Source organism: Pteropus vampyrus, unplaced genomic scaffold (genome assembly GCF_000151845.1).
Source record: "Pteropus vampyrus isolate Shadow unplaced genomic scaffold, Pvam_2.0 Scaffold503, whole genome shotgun sequence".
Classification (NCBI taxonomy): domain Eukaryota; kingdom Metazoa; phylum Chordata; class Mammalia; order Chiroptera; family Pteropodidae; genus Pteropus; species Pteropus vampyrus.
Window position 1 is genome coordinate 619,873 of NW_011889284.1, and position 19,099 is coordinate 638,971.

Consider the following 19,099-nt stretch of genomic DNA (forward strand, 5'->3'; position numbering starts at 1 on the left):
TTCTTCCTTTTAATAATTTTTTATTTTTCAATTACAGCTGACATACAATATTATATTAGTTTCAGGCGTACAGACGTTTCTACAATTTACGAAGTGATCACTCCAATAAATCTAGTACTCATCTAATACCATATATAATTACAATATTATTGACTCTATTCCCTATGCTATACTTTACACCTCCATGACTATTTTGTAACTATCAATTTGTACTTCTTAATCCCTTCCTCTTTTTCACCGATACCCACCAACCACCCCGCTCCACCTGGCAACCATCAAAATGTTTTTGTCTGTATCTATTTGTTTTGTTTGTTCACTTATTTTGTTTAAATTCCACATATAAGTGAAATCATACAGTATTTGTCTTTCTCTGTCTGACGTATTTCACTTGGCATAATACCCTCTAAGTCCATCCATGTGGTTGCAGGAGAGCAAGGAATCAAAAACCTATTTGAAGAAATAATGAAAAACTTCCCTAACCTGGTGAAAGAAATAGACATACAAGCCCGGAAAGCACAGAGTCCCAAACAAGATGAACCCAAAGAGGCTCACAGCAAGACACATCATAATTAAAATGCTAAAGGTTAAAGACAAAGAGAGAATCTTAAAAGCAGCAAGAGAAAAGTAGTTAGTTACCCACAAGGGAGCTCTCATAAGACTGTCAGCTGATTTCTCAACAGAAACTTTGCAGGCCAGAAGGGATTGGCACAAAATATTCAGTGATGAAGAGCAAAGACCTACAACCAAGATTACTCTACCCAGCAAAGTCTCAATTTCTTTATGACTCTTTTTCATATATAACTTCTGAAATACAGCATGAACTACCTTTCCCACCATGCTTAGTTCTTGATACTCCTGAAATAGGAGCCAAGAGGGAGAAAAAAAATTCAACCTTTTCCAACACCTGAGTGGACACTGATAATGTTGTAAAAATATGAAATTTTAAAATGTTAAGATAAACAAAGGGAAATGATTTATGCTCAATGGAAAGAAAAGAACAAAATTTGGAAACAGTATTATTATACTAGCTCTTAGCTTTTCCATCCAACAAAGCTCATTGCAAAACAAATATGAAAGGGAAAAACATCAGTTGTAAACTTCTCTGCTTGCCAATTAAATACTAAAAATTTATTTGGACTTTGATTTGACTAATAAAAAGGTGAAACAAGCATCCTGACCACCCACAAAGGGACACCCAGCATTTATAACCAGAAATGTTAAATTTCTATCACCACCTGCTGGTTTACTATTTGAATAGCATCATGTGAAAAAGTTAAAAGGTCTAGACTCCAGAATACTTCAAGCAATTATTGGAGATGCTTTCTGAATTATTTAAGGATGAAATGTCATAATATCTGTAATTTATTTTAAAATGCTTCAGAACAAACATAAATGAAGCAAATATGGCAAAGTGTTGAAAACTGTTGGCTCTAGGTGGTAGGTTATCATAGATTGTTCATTTTAGCATTACGACTTTATGTGTTTTGGCAAACTTTCATTTAAAAAAAGCCAATTTCACTATAAATCTAAGTGAATGCAAGAAACAGTAACGATGAACTATAACAAACAAAAGACCAAGAAGAGACTTACGGGTCAATTGTGACTCTAATACAAGACATTTTTGGGTCTCTTTGTTTGTTGTCTGCAGCATTGACTGAAAGAAAATAAAATATGCATTTGTAAAAAGTATTTTAAAAATTCTTTAACTCTTAGAAAGGAAAACTCAAGCACAGGAGAAGAATTAACGAGGTGTTAATTCAGCAATTTCTATTCATGGTACTGTTTCTAGGAAAGAATTCAACCTCACTGCTTCATCTTTGCCAACTATTGTTAAAAAGCCTGCTCTGGATACAAAAGGTTTGCTAGGAATGATACTTCTTATGAAGGTTTTGACCAGTAAATCTTTATATGAAAGAATTTACTTACCTAGAATCTCATCAAAGATTTTGTATAAACCAGGAACGAAAGTGACTTCCCTATAGTTAATGCCAATATCTTCATCGTAAACCCACATTTGCTAGAAATAAGGCAAAGAGATATAGTTATTTTTACCCTACATTTATTCTGTTTTATCATGATTACTATAAAGTCTTTTGGATTAATACATATGTGTGTGTGTGTGTGTAATATAAACAGCCTAGGCCAGTTCCAGTGACACTCAAAGCACATGAAATAGAGAAAACCTGGAAAAGTACACATTTTAACTACTTAGTAACTGCATTTAATTAGTTCAATTTTACCTGGGTCACTAATTCCACAGAGCCAATGTAGGTGTCTGGACGGAGCAAAATATGTTCCAACTGTGTTTTCTTTTGATAGATTCTTTCAATAGACAGTCTTTTCTTAGCATCTTCATTTTTCTTTGTTTTGTTGATTTGCATATTTTCATTTACAGGCTAGCAATTTAAAAAAGTTTGAAAAGGGAATTTTAATTATAGGTTTATCAGAAACTATAAACGAAACCCCTACCATAATGATATGCTTAAACATACAATAACAAATCACAATTTTTTAAGTAGGTATTGGTGTTTACATTGTTTTGTACAAACAGGGAAATTTGAATGAACTGCAGCCACGTTCCCAGGTGTCAGTTTTAATACATATATTATCTCACTAAGTGTATCTGACATGGAGATATTTTCCTTGAATGTTTTAGATAGCAGTAAAATACATCCACTTATTTCATCTGCTCCATAAATATTTACTGAGTGCCTACTATGTCCCAGGCACATAGTAGATTCTAGTTCAGCAGCAGTAGTTTGAGAGACTATCGATTTAATCCCTTGGCCACGTTAACGTTGTGAACACAGGAAGGACATATTTTGATCAACTCGGGCCTGCCGGCGCCTCAATGGAAATACTGTGCCCTGCTCTGCACCTTTCAAGGTCAGGGACATTCAATCCCATTTTCAGCCGGAGAGTAGGGGAGGAGAGCATCAGCACGTGCTGCTTGAAATCACATTATAATACAGATCTACGACAGGACCAACTGCATCCTGCCCCTAGAAACAGTAAAACAAAACACAGCACCGTAGAAGCCAGTTTAGCCGATAACTCTTCAATATTAGCACCATAAGGCGTTTCACCCTCTTCACGATCACGCGGAGCCCAGGAAACCGGGGTTCACACGGAATACAGGCTCCCAGCCTTCCGCGGCGGGACAGCCCAAGAACCTCGCCCCTCACCGGCAGCTAGAGATACCGGGCCGCGCTGAGGCTTCACGACCCGCCTCTTCCGCGAGCTATACCTGCAGTGGTGACACCTCCATGGTGACGGTCGTGAAAGGGCTCGAGAACCCTGCAAGCAACTAAACCAGCGGGGCCCACGAGACAATAAGAGAGAAAGCCGCTTCTCCACAGACGCTCGTCCGTTACGAGAGCAACTCCAGTCGGGTTTGAACCTTCCTCTAGCCCGCCCAAACCAGATAAGCCAATCGTTGACTCGCTCTCATCGGTTCCGTCCTGAAAACCAATCGGAGCTTGTCTTTTATATCCACCAATTAACGGCTGAGATGACAGGGGTCTGTTCGAATGAACCAATTAGGCAAGGGAGGCGGGACTAGAGAGGTTTCAAAAGGCACCACTTTGGGTCGTAAGGAGAGAGCGACAGGGAATCTGGCCAATGAAGAGGGCTCGTTCTTTCCGTGTAGAAAACTGAAGAGTCGCGCGGTAGAAGCTGGATGGGGTTTTGTGAGCTGCAGACTCGGATGAAAAGAGGAAGGAAAAAGATTTATTTCACAGGAACTAACTTATTTTAGACTCCTGAAATCTAAAAGCTGCCCTCCGTCCCGAGGTTTTTAAGCTAGAAGAACGAATCTTAGCTCCATTTTCCTGAAGAAACTGAGCTCGGGCTTTCTGTACAGGCAGTCTGGCTATTTGATTAAAAGAACACTGGTTTTGGTGTCAGCCTCAAACCGCCCCCCGCCCCAGTCATTTATTTTCAAAGAAACAAAAGCGCTACAGTTGTGGTTTGGGTTTTCATTTAATAGAAGTGTGTAGGGAGGCCACGCAAAATAGCAGCATTCAAAATCCCCAGGAGAGCGGCTGCAACTGGTCAAAGAAAGAGTAATTTATAGTTACTGCCTCAGGAGCTGAGAATGGTTTAGGGGCCCATTCTAGGGCTGAAATTTTTTGCTCAGACTGCCAGTAGGATGCCCTGCTTGTGACTTTTGCTCTCCTCTGTGTTAAGTTCCCTGAACTCTGCGGTCCAGAACAGCTGTTCAGATTTGACAAAGAAATGCCAAAAACCAAAGTTTTTTTTTTTATGACTCTGATGTAAAAATGAGTAGATTTCTTCTTTCTTCGTCAATCTACAATGTTAAAATGACCAAAACATGTCCTTAAAAGATGCTAGAAAAAATAACTGCACTATTTGCGTAACTACTGATTCTACTGAGCCACCTCCTTCCAATCATTTCCTGAGTTTCAGTCTCTGCTTGACGACTTGCCAGTTGTGTGATCTTGATGGAGGCAGCTTCTAGGTGCTTTCGTTTCTTCTGCTAAAAAAGGGAAATAAAAATGATAGTACTACCTCAGAGTTGTGTGAGGATTACACGAGATAAATGTAAGATGTTTAGAACTTTATGTGTTTTGGCAAACTTTCATTTAAAAAAAGCCAATTTCACTATAAATCTAAGTGAATGCAAGAAACAGTAACGATGAACTATAACAAACAAAAGACCAAGAAGAGACTTACGGGTCAATTGTGACTCTAATACAAGACATTTTTGGGTCTCTTTGTTTGTTGTCTGCAGCATTGACTGAAAGAAAATAAAATATGCATTTGTAAAAAGTATTTTAAAAATTCTTTAACTCTTAGAAAGGAAAACTCAAGCACAGGAGAAGAATTAACGAGGTGTTAATTCAGCAATTTCTATTCATGGTACTGTTTCTAGGAAAGAATTCAACCTCACTGCTTCATCTTTGCCAACTATTGTTAAAAAGCCTGCTCTGGATACAAAAGGTTTGCTAGGAATGATACTTCTTATGAAGGTTTTGACCAGCAAATCTTTATATGAAAGAATTTACTTACCTAGAATCTCATCAAAGATTTTGTATAAACCAGGAACGAAAGTGACTTCCCTATAGTTAATGCCAATATCTTCATCGTAAACCCACATTTGCTAGAAATAAGGCAAAGAGATATAGTTATTTTTACCCTACATTTATTCTGTTTTATCATGATTACTATGAAGTCTTTTGGATTAATACATATGTGTGTGTGTGTGTAATATAAACAGCCTAGGCCAGTTCCAGTGACACTCAAAGCACATGAAATAGAGAAAACCTGGAAAAGTACACATTTTAACTACTTAGTAACTGCATTTAATTAGTTCAATTTTACCTGGGTCACTAATTCCACAGAGCCAATGTAGGTGTCTGGACGGAGCAAAATATGTTCCAACTGTGTTTTCTTTTGATAGATTCTTTCAATAGACAGTCTTTTCTTAGCATCTTCATTTTTCTTTGTTTTGTTGATTTGCATATTTTCATTTACAGGCTAGCAATTTAAAAAAGTTTGAAAAGGGAATTTTAATTATAGGTTTATCAGAAACTATAAACGAAACCCCTACCATAATGATATGCTTAAACATACAATAACAAATCACAATTTTTTAAGTAGGTATTGGTGTTTACATTGTTTTGTACAAACAGGGAAATTTGAATGAACTGCAGCCACGTTCCCAGGTGTCAGTTTTAATACATATATTATCTCACTAAGTGTATCTGACATGGAGATATTTTCCTTGAATGTTTTAGATAGCAGTAAAATACATCCACTTATTTCATCTGCTCCATAAATATTTACTGAGTGCCTACTATGTCCCAGGCACATAGTAGATTCTAGTTCAGCAGCAGTAGTTTGAGAGACTATCGATTTAATCCCTTGGCCACGTTAACGTTGTGAACACAGGAAGGACATATTTTGATCAACTCGGGCCTGCCGGCGCCTCAATGGAAATACTGTGCCCTGCTCTGCACCTTTCAAGGTCAGGGACATTCAATCCCATTTTCAGCCGGAGAGTAGGGGAGGAGAGCATCAGCACGTGCTGCTTGAAATCACATTATAATACAGATCTACGACAGGACCAACTGCATCCTGCCCCTAGAAACAGTAAAACAAAACACAGCACCGTAGAAGCCAGTTTAGCCGATAACTCTTCAATATTAGCACCATAAGGCGTTTCACCCTCTTCACGATCACGCGGAGCCCAGGAAACCGGGGTTCACACGGAATACAGGCTCCCAGCCTTCCGCGGCGGGACAGCCCAAGAACCTCGCCCCTCACCGGCAGCTAGAGATACCGGGCCGCGCTGAGGCTTCACGACCCGCCTCTTCCGCGAGCTATACCTGCAGTGGTGACACCTCCATGGTGACGGTCGTGAAAGGGCTCGAGAACCCTGCAAGCAACTAAACCAGCGGGGCCCACGAGACAATAAGAGAGAAAGCCGCTTCTCCACAGACGCTCGTCCGTTACGAGAGCAACTCCAATCGGGTTTGAACCTTCCTCTAGCCCGCCCAAACCAGATAAGCCAATCGTTGACTCGCTCTCATCGGTTCCGTCCTGAAAACCAATCGGAGCTTGTCTTTTATATCCACCAATTAACGGCTGAGATGACAGGGGTCTGTTCGAATGAACCAATTAGGCAAGGGAGGCGGGACTAGAGAGGTTTCAAAAGGCACCACTTTGGGTCGTAAGGAGAGAGCGACAGGGAATCTGGCCAATGAAGAGGGCTCGTTCTTTCCGTGTAGAAAACTGAAGAGTCGCGCGGTAGAAGCTGGATGGGGTTTTGTGAGCTGCAGACTCGGATGAAAAGAGGAAGGAAAAAGATTTATTTCACAGGAACTAACTTATTTTAGACTCCTGAAATCTAAAAGCTGCCCTCCGTCCCGAGGTTTTTAAGCTAGAAGAACGAATCTTAGCTCCATTTTCCTGAAGAAACTGAGCTCGGGCTTTCTGTACAGGCAGTCTGGCTATTTGATTAAAAGAACACTGGTTTTGGTGTCAGCCTCAAACCGCCCCCCCCCCCAGTCATTTATTTTCAAAGAAACAAAAGCGCTACAGTTGTGGTTTGGGTTTTCATTTAATAGAAGTGTGTAGGGAGGCCACGCAAAATAGCAGCATTCAAAATCCCCAGGAGAGCGGCTGCAACTGGTCAAAGAAAGAGTAATTTATAGTTACTGCCTCAGGAGCTGAGAATGGTTTAGGGGCCCATTCTAGGGCTGAAATTTTTTCCTCAGACTGCCAGTAGGATGCCCTGCTTGTGACTTTTGCTCTCCTCTGTGTTAAGTTCCCTGAACTCTGCGGTCCAGAACAGCTGTTCAGATTTGACAAAGAAATGCCAAAAACCAAAGTTTTTTTTTTTTATGACTGTGATGTAAAAATGAGTAGATTTCTTCTGTCTTCGTCAATCTACAATGTTAAAATGACCAAAACATGTCCTTAAAAGATGCTAGAAAAAATAACTGCACTATTTGCGTAACTACTGATTCTACTGAGCCACCTCCTTCCAATCATTTCCTGAGTTTCAGTCTCTGCTTGACGACTTGCCAGTTGTGTGATCTTGATGGAGGCAGCTTCTAGGTGCTTTCGTTTCTTCTGCTAAAAAAGGGAAATAAAAATGATAGTACTACCTCAGAGTTGTGTGAGGATTACACGAGATAAATGTAAGATGTTTAGAAGAGTAGGCTAACAGTATCAAAATCAGGAAGCAGGAAATTTCCTTAGGCTGGCATGACAATTTGAGGATTTAATTATTTTTTCTCTTCCTAGAGAACCAGAAGGTCAACCGATTGTCAAATCACCCGAGCATATTTAAAGCTCACTCTGCTGGCAAAGCTCCAGGAAGGGCCAGTGAGAAGAGGGTGTGATGTGACAAGAAGTCAAGGATAGAAGGAGCCTACAGGCTAGGGTGATTGAGAAAGCCAAAGGAATGGAGCTTTGGCAGTGCTCTGGTTCCTGTTTCCTGGTCTCCTGGCGTCCAGTAGTTCCTGAGTGTTTTCAGCTTCACTCTGCTCACTACATGTGTTGATCAGAAAGGCAACCGCAATGCACAGGACTACCAGTGTCTCAGAGCGATTGAAGGAAGCCCATCCAGTAGCTTCTGTCTATCCAGAGATGGTATGTCACTCTCTGCAACTTCCCCAGGACAGAGAATGACCCTGACAGAGATCAGTCATGGTGCCTTCTACCTCCTGGAACACAGAGGCCCAAGGTGGTAGGGGTGGGTGAGCATGCTTTCCCAAAGATAGCAGTCCAGCCTCTGCTACCCTTGCCTCCACCCTGTAGCTCATCCCAGCCTGCAGTATCCTGTAAGATCCATCTGGGGATGAGGCAACAGGAATTTAAAAAGCAGCTCTAGCCCTATTTTCGAGAACCCAGCTTTAAATCTCCCCTGCAGTTTAGCCTGATCCTGTGAGTCTCTGCTCAAAAACTTGGATGCAGAACTATGGAGTCATAAGGACTTTGAAGTCAGAAATCACCCTGAGCCTCAGTTTTCTCATGTCATTATCCTTTACCCTTTATATATATATGTTTATATATATTTATATGTACATATATACACACATATATATGTATATGTATATAAAAACTTGAGTGCCAATTACATACTAAACATTATACTAATCACTTTATGTCATTTCCCCCTTAATCTTTATAACGGTCCTTTAAAATGAAAAATCATTCCAGACTTGGAAGGATTAGGTAATTTCCTTAAGACTGGAAATTTCTACTTATCTTTTAAGCCTCGGATCCAATGGCACTTTCCTTTGAAGTTCTCCCTAACCACTGGGGATTCCTCTCTGTTTTCTTGACATTTAGTGAATTCCCTCTATTACATAGCATTGATCATGGTATGTTGACCTGCAGGTCTTCTTCTTCAAACCGCAAGATCTTCTGAAGGCAGAGATTTGCCTGCACTTTTGCAACCCTCAGCATCTAGTACAACGCCCACTCCCCAGGAGGCTCTCCGTGAATGGTACGATCAGTACTATCATTATCCACATGGGGGCAGCATACCCAGGAGCAGACCCTCTTGTGCAGGAGTCTGCGGACTCCAGAGGGATAACCTGGCAAAATCAAACCCCTAAGTTAAGGGAATGGTGCACACATGCCTCTGCTTGAGTCCTGTTGGAAGCTGGGACCCACTGTATCAGCAGTTCACTCCGTCTTCTGGGGATTCAGTGGAAGGCTCAGTACCCAATGCTGACCTTGGTAGCCCGCTTTTGGGAACACTGGGGCTGTCCCTCAGCATCTGTACCTTGAACTCCAAGACCCAGTGAGGGAGCTACAGAAATGAAAACCCAAAAGGGGCCGAAGGGGTCAGCTGCAAGAGTCTTTGGAGACTTTTCTTGAATAAGGCTGCATTCTCATGAGGTAAAAGGGGGAGGAGGAGAAGTCTCCGCTAGGGTGAATGAACCCTGTTCCTACCTGGGAAGTGTGGGTAGGGAATCAGCAGCCCAAGCAATGTCCCTTTTCTCCTACCTTTCTCTCAGATGTTCTGCTCTTCCCAGATCACTTCTAAGGATGGGGTTAGATGGGGATGCAGAGGGGTCAGGTGTTTCTACATCCACGTGACTCACCTGAGCTCAGCAGAAAGGTAGAAACCAGGTAAAGTCTGCTCTCTGAAAGCAGAGACAGGGCAGTCATAGCGTGTCTCTGTAGATTTCTACTTCTCTTACTTGGGGCTACCTGGAGGCAGAAGGTGTACGTTGGGGGTGGTGATGTTGGTACTGGAGGAAGTATGGAGGTGGGAGGAGAGCAACCACTCATGCCAGGGCAGTTTGAGAGAGGTGGAACAGATGAAGGCATGAGGTAAATGGCAGCATATTGCAATGACTTAAATTTTGAGCAAGCAGATGAGAGAAGAGAGGATGAGGGAGGCATCTGGAATCATTTATCCAGAGAAAAGAAAGATATTTTCACAAGCTTCACTGACATATAAGAGGTGACGTATCCAAGATGACACAATTCCCAGTCTATTGATGTTCTATTACACACACTACCTCCTCAAAGCCAAGGGAATTAATCTTTAATGGTGGAAGGTGATATTTGAGAGGCTATTTGAGGATGTTGCTTTAGGGAGGAAGAGAAGGTAGAAGACAAAGAGGGGAGAGCAGTCATGAAGTGGGGTGGTGCTCTGGCCTAGTCTCTCAGGAGATCCATCTGAGCACAGATCACCTTTCCAGATGGACCTGGGCTCCAGGAGGCCTCCAAGCCTCTAGGACAAACCTGAGGCACCCATGGAGCCTCTCTCTCCCTTTGTGACCCTGTATTGGGATGGAAAAGGGAAGAGGACACAGGATGAGGTGAGTTCTCCAGCCCCGGAGGAAGACCCCCAAGGAAAGAGAGATACCAGGGGAGGTGGAGTAGAGGGCCAGTGAACCAACACACATTATTGAGCATCTATTATGTGCTAGTCTAAGACCACACAGGGATGTGCGGAACACAGTGTCTTACATATGAATATCATTTTTTTTTTTTTGTAGGAAAAGGTGTAGGGAAGGATGGGGGGTGGGTAAAGAAAAGGAGGGAGGGAGTGAAGAAATAAAGAGAAGAAGAGAAAAGAAAGGCACAGTAACTCATATTGTAGTTGTGGCAATAGGACTAGAGAAAGAATGGCAAAAAAGCTCAGTGACAAATTAGTACCCAGAAAGAAGGGTGTTAAGAGGATGTTGAGGAGTTCAGGGGGCTAGGTCGAGTACCCTTTTCTCACCTGTGGACCTGGCTGGCTTGGCTGACCTGGAGGAGACTCTCACCCAGAGGGCCACACTGGTGCCTAAGCTCCATGGGAGCCTGTCTGGGCCTGGCAGCCTTGGATGGACAGGGTAGCCCTAGGGTCTAAGGCCTGGTGTCCTCAGGGTTCCTGGGAGTCCATCATTCCCAGTCTCTAGGTATCCAGGGTGGTCCTGGAGTCTTCATGGCCAGCCCTGAGGCCCTGGAGATTCTGAAAACCCCTGGCAGCCAGGGGGACCAAGAGGTCCCACTGCACCTAGAAGGAGAGGCCGGAGGGGTGGATGCGAACCACAGAAGTGGGGGTGTGTATGTGGGGGTGGAGGACTCTTATAAGAGAAGGCAATGGGGCCGAGTCAGGAGCCCTAATGGCCTTGAGATCACTTAGGGAAATCTAAGATGGTCTTGGATGTGGGACATTAATTGCATCACCCATAGAATCATTAATTGACTATTGGGTTCCAGGCCCTATTAGAGTATAAACAAAGAAATTGCCCCAGGAGGATTCTGGGTTCTTAGTTTGTGACCTCTATCACCACCTTTACCCCAGATCTCTGGTTCAGAGGAGGACCTTCAACCACCCTCCTACCCAAAGAATGCCATTATATGTCATCAGCTCCACCATTTGCCCATTCATCCACCCAACATTTACTTACCAGTCACCTCCCACCAACCACACACTATCCACCTCTCACCTCTGGTCTGACTGCTCCTCACAAAGGTGGGGCTGGTCTGGGGCCTGGGCTCCCTATAAGCCCCTTCTCACCAAGAAAGCCAGGAGCCTCTCATTGTTCTTCCTGTTGGAGCGGAGGAGGCATGTAGTAGAGATGCAAGTGGGGAGAGGAGGGCTTTCTGTCTCATTCCAACTCCTCAGTCTTACTTCTGTTCCCCTACCTCACTCCACTGCCATGCCAGAGGGTCCCAAAGTCCCTGAAATTTCTTATCGAGACTGGCATTTACCTGACATTCAGGGGGCCCAGCAGGGCAGGCACAACCAGAAGGTGGATTGGGAGTAGGGTTAGATCACCACAGAAGAGAGAAGATTAGAACAAGGCTGGCTCTTAGATCATTAGGTTCAACCTCCTCATTGTACAGATGGGGAAATTGAGGCACAGAGAGAGGTGTAACTGCCGGTTACTGCAACAGGGCAGCAAGCCAGCCTGGGCAATAGAGTGAGAAAGCCAGTTATGTCTCCTAATGTGCTGGGGAATAGGGTCACCTGGACTTGTCGCTTTCTCCCCAGCTCTGCAATTGGCAGAAATCCCAGATAAGGTCCTTGGGAGGTGTGATATTGTGATTTATAATAAGAAACGTGTATTTGGTCTTCCTCCAGTTCCTGGCAAAGAGCTCCTAAAACCCTTGGAATTTCCTAAGTGGTAAAAGCAATAAAGGTGTCTTTTGTTATGTTAATAAGGTGACTTTTGGAAAGCCCCTAGGTAACTTAAGGAGGAGAGCTGGTTGCCAAGGGAACCAATCAAGTGATTAGAGGGTTGAAACTTTTGGCCTTATTTACAGAAGACCTTCCGGGAGGGGAGAGGGGCTATGTACTAAGGCCCCATAAAACCCTAAAAGGACAGGTTCAGCGAGCTTCTGGGTTGGTGAACAGGTGGAGGTGCTGGGAGAGGGCATGGAAGATCTGTGCCCTTTCTTCATACTTTGCCCTGCGCCACTCTTCATCTGGCTGTTCTTGAGTTATATCCTTTTATAATGAACCTGTAATCTAGTAAGTAAAATGTTTCTCGGAGTTCTGTGAGCTACTCTAGCAAATTAATTGAGCCCAAGGAGGAGGGTCATTGGAACTTCTGATCTATAGCAGATCTATCAGAAGCCCAGCTGACAATCTGAACTTGTGATTGGCATCTGTAGGACCAAACACGTAACCTGTGGGATCTGATCCTAACTCCAGGTAGATAGAGTCAGAATTGAGTTAAATCGTAGGACACTCAGCCGGTGTTGGAAAATTACTTGATGGAGTTAGAAAACCTACACATCAGAATTAGTGTCAGAATTGCAGGAAGCATTAGGATGGGGGCCAGAAAGAGAGAAGTAGGATGGAGTGGGGTGTTGTGGGCCTCTACATGCATCCGTATGTTTCCCTGGCAATCTCATCTCTTTGGACTCTAGGTCCTTCCTTCTCTCACTCTATACTTGTTTACTTGTTTGCTAGTGAGGAGAGCCTGAGTAGAGGCTGAACGTCAGTGTGATCTGAGGGAGCATGGGGGAGATCTCTCATTCCTTAGTGAGAGTCTCAGTAGGAGTAGGAGAGGGGACTGGCCTGCCTGGTAGCTAGCTGCTTGTGAACCCAAGGGTCTGATCTGAGGAAGAGGATACTTGAAGCTGCAGAGACCCATCCTCCAGTCCATTGTCCTCAGAGGGCCCTTGGATAATGCTGAGAGCAGGCCTAGTAGATAGATTCAGGCTCCGAGACTTGGTCCAGCTTGGCAGCTAATGCCTCATTCCTTCCTCTAAAGAAAGAAAGCATGAATGAATGAATGAGTGAAGTGGGGGAGTCTGGACTGGGAACTCTGGTTTCATATCTGTCTCTAAATTTCTCCAGTCTCTCCAAGTTCTTAATTTGATCACATCTATCCATTTTCTCTGCCTTTCTATCTCTCTGTCATATTCCATTTTTCAGTCTCTCCCTCTCTTGGCCTTCCCCTTACCCTTTTTCCTTCTCTCTAGCCTTCCACCTCAAAACATCATAGAATCTTAGATTCAAAAAAGGTTATAATAATGATGCCACTAATTTGTAACCTACTTTCTGGGATATATGTCCTTTCACTTATATGGCCTCATTTGATCCTCTTTAGCCCTACAGAGTGAAGTAGGGACTGGCATCTCCATTTTACAGATGAAGAAACGGCGGTCCATATGGTGAAGACACAAGCCCACAGTGTACAGCTAATCAGGGCAGAGCTGGGATTTGAACCCCTGGTTCTGACTGCAAGAGCTCTGCCCCATAGCCTGTGCACCCTAACCTCAGGGCAAAGCTCTTCTCCATTGCGGGCTGTCTGACTTTCCCTGGCTTGGGGCCCAGCTTCTGCTGCTCTTTAGATCATCATGACTGGGTGGGGATGAGGAGCAGACTGCATAGATCTTGAGGATTACTGGCTCCAAACATTAAGCCTCTGGAAAAGTTGAAAGCTGAGGGAGTGAGAATGGGAGGAATCCAGGCTTCGGGAGAGAGGAGGAAGGAGGCTTTGTGGATTAGGGGCTCCAGGTGGGATGGGCCTTATTTCTGGGCCCTCTCAGCCCTCTTCAGCCATCTTTAGGACTGCCCCCACATCTCAGGACAAGTACAATCACAGACAGCAGCTCAAGAGGCCCCTGGCATGAAAAGCCTGGTGGGCATTGTGGCTTCTCGCTGAGACCCTCCCTTCTCACAGCTAGGGCACTGGGCTCTGGGCTGCATCCCAGCAGCATGACTGAGGGCACCAGAACTATCAGATTGGTGCAAGAGCTGGGCAGGCAAGGAAGGCACAACAGCTTCTGGGCACACAGAATGCTGACAGGGCAGCCTGGCAGGAGGAAGAGGTGTTGTCTGGGTTTGGGCAAAATTCTCCAAGACTGTGATGCCTCTTAGGTACAGTGTGGGTACCAGTTGGGGCCTGGGCGCAGGCTCTGTATCATCCCATGAATGGGTTTAAATCACATTTAGTTGTCTATAGCCATGCCACCCTGAATAAGCCCGATTCCGTCTGATCTCAGACGCTAAGCAGGGTCGGGCCTGGTTAGTACTTGGATGGGAGACCACCTAAGAAGACCACATGTTGTGGGCGTAAAAAAAATTTTTTTAAATAAAAAAAAGGGGGATCGTAAACTGACAAGGTCTTTGCAATCTGTGAGGTCAACCAAGGGTTGCCTTGCCTAAATAAATAAATAAATAAATAAATAAATCGCACTTAGTTGCTTGTGACCCGAAGCCAGTCTTTTCACTACCTGGAGCCCCATCTGAAAAAATAGATTTATAGGGTTACCATGGTGATCAGTAATCATAATGGCTAACATGGATTGAGTCTTGCTCTGTGCCAGACACTGTGCTGACTGCTTTATACACATTGTCTCTGTAGTTTCTTGCAAAGCTCTATCAGGCTGGGCTGGCATTATCCCTCTGTTACAACAGGGCATTTAAGGATAAGAGAGAGGATGTCACTTGGCCAAAATCACAGAGCTAGTAAATGGCAAATCCAGAATTCAGTGCAGGCATTTTGGCTCTAGGCTCTTAATCTCACTTGGCTGGTTATGGCTAATAACTAACACTCATTGGGCTCTTAATACGTAGTAGGCACCACTGTAAGCATTTCACTTAGATTCAGGCATTTAGTGATTATAGCCATACTATACAATAGTCACTTCAATGAAAGACGGTACAGAGAGGTATACTAACTTGTCCTAAACCTACTGCCAGGAATCCAGTCCAGGTAGGCTGACTTGAGAGCCAGCACTCTTTTTTAAAGAATAAACAAACAAAAAGCTTTTTCTTAAAAAAAAATTAGAGTGTAACATACAGAGAAGAAATATTTAGCTGCTCAATGAATTTTCACATACTGAATACATTATGTAACTAAATAATAAACTCTACCTGTACCCCAGAAGACCCCTTCCAGGAGCTACTCCTACCTTTCTCCCCAAAAGTAACTTCTATCCTGATTTCTAAAACATAGATTAGTTTTTGCCTGTTTTTCAATTTTATATCAATAGAATCATATAGCAGTAATCTGTTCAATATGTGATTCATCTATGTTGCTGGATGTAGCAATAGTTTATACAACTTTAGATTTATTTATTCTACTAGTAATCCCAATGTTTGGCTGAATAGTGCTGCTATGAACACTCTTATACATGTTTTTGGAATACTCACACTCACATTTCTGTTGGGTGTATATCTGGAGGTGAATGATGTTGGGCCCGCAGCCCACAGCTTACTGGTGATGCTCTGGCAGCATAGGCAGCATGGCACAGGGTGCTATGTCCATAGCAGACAGTAAATATATTTGGCTTAAGTCTTGGCTCAATTACTTACCAGCTGTGTTACCTTGAATGAGCCTCATCACCTCTCTGGGTGATAACAGAGCTCTCACAGGGCCCAACATCGTTCACTTGGCTGTCTCCTCCTCCTTGTTGCCGCCTCTCCTTTGGGCAATGAGAAAGAGATTCTGTTGGTGCCAATCAGCCTGGGAACAGTGCCAACTCTGGAAGGTTGGGAGCCATGCCATTATTGGGCCTAGGACCATGGCAAAGGACTCCAGAGGTTCTAAATTCCTAAACTGCCTGAGCTGGAAGGGGCTTCACAATTCAGTGAGTTCCCCTCCCCCATTTTACAAATGGTAAAACTGAAGCTGAGGAAGGGGAAGTGGCCACAAAGCTGGAAAGAAGCAGAGATGGATGGACTGGAGATTTGAAACTGGATCCTGGCCAGCCCAACTGCAGATGGACTCTCTTCTCCACACCCCTTCCCCTGCCAGGCTGTGCACTTCTGGAGCTGCACAACCTAAGGGAGGGACTCAGGCTCCGTTCTCTGGACCAGACCGCTGTATTGTGGGGTCTCTATGGAGATCCTTATTCTCTTTATCTGGTCTCTTCAAGTGTGGGGCCCTGCTGGGCAAGGAAGAAGTCATACTGCTGTGCCATCGCTCAGCTCATACACCTGGGATGATCGTGGAGGATGCTGTACATGGGGCCTGGACACCAGCTGACATGGAGAGAAGCTGAGCTCCCTACTCAACGGACAGTCCAGGGAAGCCAGGAAGGGGCTGGGAAGCCAAAGTTATGGGGAGGTCTGGGGCCCAGTCCCACGTCAATGCAATATCTGCTCTGATCCCCTGCACCCAGCTTGCACTCTGTACCACAGTCTTTTGTCCTTGTCACTCGTCTAGAATGCTTATGACTGCTGTTTCAGTAGGCAAGAAAACATAGGGGTTAATCATACCGACTCTGGAGCCAGACTGCCTGCTAGGTTCACATCTCTGTTCTTCCACTTACTTGCTGTGTGACCTCGAGTAAGTTACATACCCCTCTGTGCCTCAATTTCCCTATCTTAAAAAGGGGATAATGATAGCACCTACTTCATGAGGTTGTTGTGAAGTGCATATGAGTGAAGCACTTAGAACCATGTCTAGCATTTGCAACTTGAACCCAGGTCCTCTGACTCCAAATTTCTTTCCCTTTTATATACAGCCTCTCCCAGGCACTAGCAGGCCTCGGGGGGACACTAAACCCAGTCTTCCAGGAATTTCCAGTCCAGTGGGGGAGACACAGGTCCTGCTGCCAGGGGATCTCAAGCCATGCGGGGAAGTTAGTTTCCAGGAGGGAGAATTAGGAGGAAGCAAACACTTGGTACCTACTGTGTGCTGGGCACTTTGCAGAGATCTCTCTCTCTCCATCTACTCCTCACTCTTCTTTCTTATTGCAAAGTCCCCATTTTCCAAGTAAGGACCGTGAAGCTCAGAGAGCTTAAGAAACTTGTTTCAAGTACCCAGTGAGTCCAGTGGCAAAACTGGGATTAGAATCTAAGTCAGCCTGATGGTAACATGGAAGACCATGTAACATTGGTTCAAGGTTTACCTCCTCCATGAGGTCTTTCCATGTCTTGGATGTAGAACTGACTGACCACTTCTGCCTCTGGGTACTCACTATGCCCCATATAAATATTCCCAGGGCACCGGCACACCTCTTAGACTTATTTATTTATATGCCTACCTCTCCTCTCTAAGCAGTGAGCTCCTTGGGGGCAGAGAGTGGTCTCGGCCATCTCTGTAACCCCTGTAGGTAGCACGAAGCCTGCACACAATAAATGTGCAGTAAATGTGTGTTGTGTGAATGGTGACGAGGTGCTTGGAAGGTCTCCTTGTGTCCGTTCTCCTGGCTCCTTGGAATTACCCGAAGTGATGAGGGACATCAGAGGATGGATTGGGGGGCGTTGCTGGGATAGAGGTGTGAGCATCTAACTTGCCTGGAAACCTTTCCAGGTTTTCCATGCTCACCTGCGCTCACACTTCATCCCCTGGCATTTCTCTTGGCTTCAGCCTCTCCTGTCTTCCTTCTTCCATGATCCAGCACCGTTATCCCTCCCAGGTTTGCTCTCTAGGGGACAAGTGTGACATTGGGATCAGAACCATCCTCCCTGGTCCCATTTTATTCTCACAAGAGCTTAAGATGTAGGACAGGTGGAGAAGGTCCACCTCCATTTAACAGTTAGGGGGTGGCATCGAAGTTCACACATTAAGTTGTTGGCAGAACTGGGTCCAGTATCATGGAGGAGTGGGGAGAGGGCTTAGGGTAGTTTTCTGGGACAGACTGGGCTTCCCTCAGGGATTTGAGGAACCTGGATCTGTTTCTCCAAGGCAGATGGGGCAGGAGAGACTCCAGTTTGTCTGCGAGATGACATGGAGAGAATCCTAGAATCTTGTCCCTGGCCATAACTCTCCAGCCCTTCTGCAGTCTTGATTGTTGCCAGTAGGTGCCGTCAGTTTGTAACTTTTGGTTCTGTCCCTGCAGGTCCAGCCTCCCACTCCTCTCTTCCTCCTATCACCTGGACAGTCTACACTTGCAGAAAGCGGGAGAGGGCCCCATCCCTGTGAGACTGAAAGACCCCTGTTCTGGGAGAGGAAGCAGAAAGAGGGCGTCTGATCTGCACTTCAGTTTAGCTGCCCTACGGCTTTCTAGGCCAAGCCAAAAAAATCTACAGAGGGTCACCATTTATGCCTGGACAGGCGCCCTCACTTTGAGGCCAGCTCCAGGAAAGCAGAAGCCTTTGTGGGGGAGGATTGGTGAGTATTAGGGGGATCTGGGAGAGAACCTAGGAGATAGGTCCCTGCTTCAACTGTTACCCTAGGGCTGGTCCCAATCAGCAAGATTGAGGCAGGTGTGGGGGATACAGGCACCAACAAGATCTCACAGAGGGTCTAGCCAACCCCAGACAGCACTATGAGTGAATTAGTTAAAGGCATCCCTTCCTCAAAATCTTTGACTGTCATCTGCTGGAAAACCATCACAACAGCTATACAAATCTCCAGTGACCACAGAGAAATGGTGCCCCCTGGAGTTGTGCAATGCATAATTTGCACACTGCGGGTGGCAAGCTCTCTAGTCAATCTCCCCCTGGGAGTGGGTCTGGGCGGTAAAAGCAAACATCCAGGGAGAAGGAAGAGAGGCTGGGCACTTTCCTCCCAGGGAGTTTGGTGATTCTATCCTGGGGAAGGCGGACTGGACCAGGACCCCCAGGAGCCCCGGGGAGACGGGAGGAGGGAGGTTGGAAGCGGCAAGAGTGAAGAGAGCCTACTAACGTCTTAGGGCCATTAGGCCCTCCTGGGCCCCTTGTTGGGTGCCTGTACCCCTTCCCCCACCTCACCCGACTTGATCTCCA

General features: G+C 44.9%; 1 protein-coding gene, 1 long non-coding RNA gene and 1 pseudogene across 2 annotated transcripts in view; 1 reads left to right on the forward strand and 2 right to left on the reverse strand.

Moving 5' to 3' along the window:
• The window catches only part of TOP2A (DNA topoisomerase II alpha), a 26,450-nt gene extending 19,966 nt beyond the window's left edge, over positions 1–6,484 (reverse strand). The window contains exons 1-4 of the mRNA XM_011383095.2: positions 6,351–6,484; positions 5,344–5,499; positions 5,032–5,122; positions 4,695–4,759 (exon numbers count right to left, since the gene is read on the reverse strand). Coding sequence (XP_011381397.1) covers positions 4,695–4,759; positions 5,032–5,122; positions 5,344–5,499; positions 6,351–6,371 — 333 coding nt within the window. The 5' untranslated portion in view covers positions 6,372–6,484. The remainder of the gene's footprint in view (positions 1–4,694; positions 4,760–5,031; positions 5,123–5,343; positions 5,500–6,350) is intronic.
• Positions 1,590–3,420, reverse strand: LOC105307524. The gene is made up of 4 exons (XR_897242.2): positions 3,248–3,420; positions 2,241–2,396; positions 1,927–2,017; positions 1,590–1,654 (listed from the first exon to the last, which is right to left on the reverse strand). It is a non-coding gene; the product is annotated as an uncharacterized LOC105307524 (long non-coding RNA).
• Positions 6,485–14,394: 7,910 nt separating the features above from the next.
• LOC111732907 lies at positions 14,395–14,513 on the forward strand (annotated as a pseudogene).
• Positions 14,514–19,099: the final 4,586 nt, after the last annotated feature.